The sequence below is a fragment of the Hyperolius riggenbachi genome, chromosome 2 (genome assembly GCF_040937935.1).
Source record: "Hyperolius riggenbachi isolate aHypRig1 chromosome 2, aHypRig1.pri, whole genome shotgun sequence".
NCBI lineage: Eukaryota > Metazoa > Chordata > Amphibia > Anura > Hyperoliidae > Hyperolius > Hyperolius riggenbachi.
The window spans coordinates 386,426,867-386,433,997 of NC_090647.1; the positions used below are offsets into that span (position 1 = coordinate 386,426,867).

At 46.2% G+C, this 7,131-nt stretch overlaps 1 protein-coding gene across 1 annotated transcript in view; it reads left to right on the forward strand.

The window, feature by feature from the left end:
- LAMB3 (laminin subunit beta 3) overlaps positions 1-4,581 on the forward strand; it is a 2,309,994-nt gene extending 2,305,413 nt beyond the window's left edge. The window contains exon 23 of the mRNA XM_068269757.1: positions 4,133-4,581. Within this exon, the coding sequence (XP_068125858.1) occupies positions 4,133-4,272 (140 nt within the window). The 3' untranslated portion in view covers positions 4,273-4,581. The remainder of the gene's footprint in view (positions 1-4,132) is intronic.
- The last annotated feature ends 2,550 nt before the right edge of the window (positions 4,582-7,131 follow it).

Genomic DNA, 7,131 nt, shown 5'->3' on the forward strand with positions numbered 1-7,131 from the left:
AACCGGGTTCGCGAACTTCCGCTGAAGGTTCGGTTCGCGTTAAAGTTCGCGAACCGCAATAGGCTTCAATGGGGATGCGAACTTTGAAAAAAAAAATATGCTGGCCACAAAAGTGATGGAAAAGATGTTTCAAGGGGTCTAACACCTGGAGGGGGGCATGGCGGAGTGGGATACACGCCAAAAGTCCCCGGGAAAAATCTGGATTTGACGCAAAGCAGCGTTTTAAGGGCAGAAATCATATTGAATGCTAAATGACAGGCCTAAAGTGCTTTAAAACATCTTGCATGTGTATACATCAATCAGGTAGTGTAATTAAGGTACTGCTTCACACTGACACACCAAACTGTTCACTGAACAGAACAGGTATGCAGTGGCGGGTTCACTGAACAGAACAGGTATGCAGTGGCGGGTTCACTGAACAGAACAGGTATACAGTGGCGGGTTCACTGAACAGTACAGGTATGCAGTGGCAGGTTCACTGAACAGGTATGCAGTGGTGGGTTCACAGTACAGGTATGCAGTGGTGGGTTCACAGAACAGGTATGCAGTGGTGGGTTCACAGTACAGGTATGCAGTGGTGGGTTCACAGTACAGGTATGCAGTGGTGGGTTCACAGAACAGGTATGCAGTGGCGGGTTCACTGAACAGGTATGCAGTGGTGGGTTCACAGAACAGGTATGCAGTGGTGGGTTCACTGAACAGGTATGCAGTGGTGGGTTCACAGTACAGGTATGCAGTGGTGGGTTCACAGAACAGGTATGCAGTGGTGGGTTCACAGTACAGGTATGCAGTAGTGGGTTCACAGTACAGGTATGCAGTGGTGGGTTCACAGAACAGGTATGCAGTGGTGGGTTCACAGAACAGGTATGCAGTGGCGGGTTCACAGAACAGGTATGCAGTGGTGGGTTCACAGAACAGGTATGCAGTGGTGGGTTCACAGAACAGGTATGCAGTGGCAGGTTCACTGAACAGGTATGCAGTGGTGGGTTCACAGTACAGGTATGCAGTGGTGGGTTCACAGAACAGGTATGCAGCCAGGGACAAGCTAAGCCTAACTAATCTTTCCCTATGAGAGAGAGTGTGCAGCAGCTCGCCCTACTCTCACTAATGCAGGCACACGAGTGACCGTAATGGTCGCCGCTGCCTGCCTTTTAGTAGGGGGGAGTGGCTCCAGGGGCTAGTGTAGCCTAATTGGCTACACTGTGCCTGCTGACTGTGATGTAGAGGGTCAAAGTTGACCCTCCATGGTGCATTATGGGGCGAAGCGAACTTCCGCAAAGGTTCGCCTGCGGGACGCGAACGCGAACCACGGAAGTTCGCATGGAACCGTTCGCAGGCGAACCGTTCGGCCCAACTCTACTAGGTATATGCTGTGATGAGGTGGTTTCACTGAACACAACAGCTAGGTATATGCTGTGATGGTGGTTTCACTGAACACAACAGTCAGGTATATGCTGTGATGAGGCGGTTTCACTGAACACAACAGTCAGGTATATGCTGTGATGAGGTGGTTTCACTGAACACAACAGTCAGGTATATGGTGTGATGAGGTGCTTTCACTGAACACAGCAGTTAGGTATATGTTGTGATGAGGTGTTTTCACTGAACACAACAGTTAGGTCTATGCTGTGATGAGGTGGTTTCACTGAACACAACAGTCAGGTATATGCTGTGATGAGGTGGGTTCACGGAACACAACAGCTAGGTATATGCTGTGATGAGGTGGTTTTACTGAACACAACAGCTAGGTATATGCTGTGATGGTGGTTTCACTGAACACAACAGTCAGGTATATGCCGTGATGAGGTGGTTTCACTGAACACAACAGTCAGGTATATGCTGTGATGAGGTGGTTTCACTGAACACAACAGCTAGGTACATGCTGTGATGGTGGTTTCGCTGAACACAACAGTCAGGTATATGCTGTGATGAGGTGGTTTCACTGAACACAACAGTCAGGTATATGCTGTGATGAGGTGGTTTCACTGAATTCAACAACTAGGTATATGCTGTGATGGTGGTTTCACTGAACACAACAGTCAGGTATATGCTGTGATTAAGTGGGTTCACTGAACACAACAGTTAGGTCTATGCTGTGATGAGGTGGTTTCACTGAACACAACAGTTAGGTAAAGGTATATGCTGTGATGAGGTGGGTTCACTGAACACAACAGTCAGGGCCGGTTTAAGCAACAATGGGGCCCCAGGCTAAAATAAACCTGGGGGGCCCCCCAACATATACCCCGGAACAAAAATCGGCATTAGGGGACCTTTTTTGCAGCTGGTATAGTCAGGGTGTGAAGTCCCAATCGGTCAGAGCTCCACATTCTGGCTATCCCAGCCTGCATGGGGGACAAGGGGTTAAAAGGTTTCAGTAGGGGGGACCGCACATAATTTTTTTTTAAAAAAAATTCCCACACTCTAAACATAAAAAAAAATTGGGAAAATAGGAAAAAATGCCAGGGATCTCCATACAGCCATATTGCGGCTGTGTAGCTATCCATGGCCAAAGCGCTGCGGCTGCGTATAGACCCCCTGGAAACCCCGTAAGGAAATGTATTGCGCTTTCGTTTGATGCATGTAAAATTGACATTTACCGCATTTAAAACTATATTTTTTCCTTCTAAATTTTAAAATCGATTTTCTCAAAAACTATATGGTCTTTTTGAAAAATAGTTTTTTCCTCTTATCCCTAATGATCTCCTTAACATATCCTGCAAATTTAGGGTTTCTAGCATTTAAGGTGGATTTGCTATTAACCATTGAAGTCGACAGGTTTTTAAATGTGTTTTTTTTTCCTTTCAAACTTTAAAATCGATTTTCTCAAAAACTATAAGGCCGATTTGAATTTTTTTTTCCTCTTGTAGCCACTGGGGGCCCCTACAAGCTCTGGGGCCCTGGGGCAGCTGCCTCCTTTGCCTTAATGGTACTTAATGGTAGTTAACAGTTAGTTAAAGGTATATGCTGTGATGAGGTGGGTTCACTGAACACAACAGTTATGTAAAGGTATATGCTGTGATGAGGTGGGTTCACTGAACACAAAAGCTAGGTAGGTATATGTATATATATATATATATATATATATATATATATATATATATATATATATATATATATATACATATATATATATACATATATATATATATATATATATATATACATATATATATATATATATATATATACATATATATATATATATATATACATATATATATATATATATATATATATATATATATATATATATATATATATATATATATATATATATATATATATATATGCTTATTTCAAATTTCAAAAGCTGTCCATGCAACACAAGTGCAGTAATAGGTATTGCACAATGTGCAGCTGACACAGGTGTCTGATTTGTGATTGGCCTGGGCTGGCAGTGGCACACAGTATGAATTACAAAAGCTGTCTATACAAAACAAGTGTCAGTGACACACAGAAAAAAACAAAAACAAGAACAGGATTAGCTCTGAAAAGAGCTGTTGCTGGGTGCTATTATAGCAATAAGATTCAGCCAGGAGCAAGCTAACAAGCCAAGAGCCTAATTATTCTTTCCCTAGGAGAAACAGTCTGAAGCAGCTCGCCCTACTCTCACTATTGCAGGCACACAAGTGAGTGTAATTGCCGGCGGAGCCTGCCTTATATACAGGGGGGAGTGGCTCCAGGACTGAGTGTTGCCTGATTGGCTACAATGTGCCTGCTGACTGTGATGTAGAGGGTCAAAGTTGACCCTAATGGAGCATTATGGGGCGAATCAAACTTCCGGGAAAGTTCTCCTTTGCCGGCGAAGGCGAACCACCCAAAGTTCGCCTGGAACCTTCACCGGCAAACCGTTCGGGCCATCTCTATTAGGAAAGCAAGCTGTCTTTCAAAAGAAGGAATGTCATTCTGACTGCTGCAGTGACTGCGCAGTCTAATCAGGAAACAATCAGAAAGTCGACTGCGCGATTCTTCCCAATTTGCCTGCGTTTCTCACGGCTGTTCCGTGACAGTATGTATCCCTATTTATTGTCCAGCGCTATGTAATATGTTGTTGCTTTATAAATACAATTAATAATAATAATAATAATAATTACCATTCGTTTTGGTTTAAGATTTTTTTTATTTTTTCCAGAAATTAAAAGTGAGCTGCTCAAAGACCAGCAATCGGTGATACAGAAATTTTCAGAGCTTGAAAATCTTGAAAATGAAGTCCAGGAGATTCGAGATTACATTAACACTAGAGCTATCTTTTATTCAACTTGCAGAGACTGAAAAAAAAATCACAATGTCTTTCCATTGACTTTGTTTTTTCTGTGGAGACTTTGGGCCTGATGCATGAAAGGCTGGTAACCCTGCCATGTGCAGGCAACGCACAGCAATTTTACCGTCCTAACGCCAGGTGGGCACCACCCATTACTCTGTTAGTGCCATGCCAATTACCATAGCATTTTCCCAACAACTAGTGTAGCATTATTTTTTTTTCTTTATAGTAACAACATAGGACATTTTATGTTTCATGTTTGATATCACTGTCTGACTTAACTGTTGGAGTTAAAAGTTTGGATTTCAAGAAATAATAAAACAGCATATACTATACAACACCTTTAATAGTTGTTTGTGGGGGCAAAAAAGCACCTTAACTTAAACTCTTCAGGTTGGGCTACCTTTCCTTCTTTGGCTATTGTTATTAAGCACTGAAGCACTAGAGCTGGTATTTAATTTCCTTAAAGGACTTACGGGGCCAGTTTTAGAAAAAAAAAAAAGTTCGATACCTGCATCAGTTTTTAAGGCACAAGGATGCCGTCCGCGCCCTCCGTGCCGTTTCGCCGGGTCTCCGCTGCTCAGTAGCCCCCCGAACGGCCTCCGACCGCACTGCCCAGGTCGGGCTCTCCAGCCTGCAGAAAGATGGCCGCCGGAGCTGGCCGCGGCTGCGCAGTCCGCATAGCCGCAAGTGCGGCTGCGCAGCTCTAGGGCCAACCCCCCGATCCACGTAACAGGCTGTTTCCTGTAGCATGGATTGGGGGGTTGGCCTTAGAGCTGCGCAGCCGCACTCGCAGCTATGCAGCCTGCACAGCCGCGGCCAGCTTTGGCGGCCATCTTTCTGCAGGCTGGAGAGCCCGACCCGGGCAGTGCGGCCGGGGGCCGTTCGGGGGGCTACTGAGCGGTGGGGACCCAGCGAAACGGCACAGAGGGCGCGGACGGCGTCCTGCGTGCCTTACAAACTGATGCAGATATCTAACTTTTTTTTTTTCTAAAACTGGCCTCGCAAGTCCTTTAAGGCCTGTTTTACACATTTTTTGGGGGTTCACGGTGTGATAAGTTGAAATAAAATACTACAGATTTACTTACCTGGAGCTTCGAAGGGGACACCAGAAGACTGGGTGACATGGGAACTGCAGAGAGGGACAAAGAGAATTCTAGGGGCTAGAAGAAGCCCTAGGTAAGTAAAGCTGCAGTACTTTATTTCAACTCACGTATCCTTTAAACTTTACAACTTGGCTACAGTATATTCACATTGTTGGGGAACCCTCATGAAAGCCCAACAACATGAATATAAGTCTGTAGCTGTCAATGAGCACAGCACGCATTCTAGCATGCACCTGTGCTCATTAACCTCCCTCCTCCTAACTACACTAATCAGGAATAGAGTGGGGCCGAACCTCCGATTTTAGGTTCGCGAACCGGGTTCGCCAACTTCCGCGTAAGGTTCGGTTCGCGGAAAAGTTCGCAAACCGCAATAGACTTCAATGGGGATGCGAACTTTGAAAAAAAAAAATATGCTGGCCACAAAAGTGATGGAAAAGATGTTTCAAGGGGTCTAACACCTGGACCCCCAGGTGGAGGAGTGGGATACATGCCAAAAGTCCCCGGGAAAAATCTGGATTTGACGCAAAGCAGCGTTTTAAGGGCAGAAATCACATTGAATGCTAAATGACAGGCCTAAAGTGCTTTAAAACATCTTGCATGTGTATACATCAATCAGGTAGTGTAATTAAGGTACTGCTTCACACTGACACACCAAACTCACCGTGTAACGCACCGCAAACAGCTGTTTGTGTAGTGACGGCCGTGCTGGACTGGTGCGCACCATGGCGAGAGTGCAGGTTTTGGTGGCTTTACAGCCAATATGGTCGCCTGGCTGATGTAGCTGAATGACAGAACAGTGACTGTCCAGCTGATCAAATTTGGTCTGACCACAATGAGGCAACGACCTTATTATCGTGGGTGTGCCCCCCGAGACACTCATCTAGGTGCCGGTCATTGCTTCATTGTGATACGCAAGCCCCTTCACCATGGCAAGGTAATGATCACGAAGGGGAATGGGCGCATGTACATGCCTTTTCTTTTGTTGTTGCAGCTGCCCGCAGTGCAGCCAGAAAAATTAGGCAGTCATGTACACGCACCAGAAAAATTATTACAGCGGCCGCTGCTAGCAGCAGCCTGAAAAATTCAGCAATCCGCCTGAAGTCCCGGACCCTGTTGCTGGTGGCGGAGAAGGTAGTCAAGCGGCCTGCAGGCAGACATGCTGTGTGGAGGGACTGGGAGCGACTTAGTCTTCTTGGGGCAGGCCAGGCAGCCAGTCACACGGCGTGCAGGCAGAGATGCTGTGTGTGCGGGGACTGACTTAGTCTTGGGGCGGGCAGCAGCCCTCCGGGATCCATGCCTCATTCATTTTGATAAAGGTGAGGTACTTAACAGTTTTGTGACTTAGGCGACTTCTCTTCTCAGTGACAATGCCTCCAGCTGCGCTGAAGGTCCTTTCTGACAGGACGCTTGCGGCAGGGCAGGAGAGAAGTTGGATGGCAAATTGGGACAGCTCTGGCCACAGGTCAAGCCTGCGCACCCAGTAGTTCAAGGGTTCCTCATCGCTGTTCACAGCAGTGTCTACATCCACACTTAAGGCCAGGTAGTCGGCTACCTGCCGGTCCAGGCGTTGGTGGAGGGTGGATCCGGAAGGGCTACGGCGAGGCGTTGGACTAAAGAACGTCCGCATGTCTGACATCACCATGAGATCGCTGGAGCGTCCTGTCTTTGACTGCGTGGACACGGGAGGAGGATTAGTGGCAGTGGTACCTTGCTGGCGTTGTGCTGTCACATCACCCTTAAAGGCATTGTAAAGCATAGTTGACA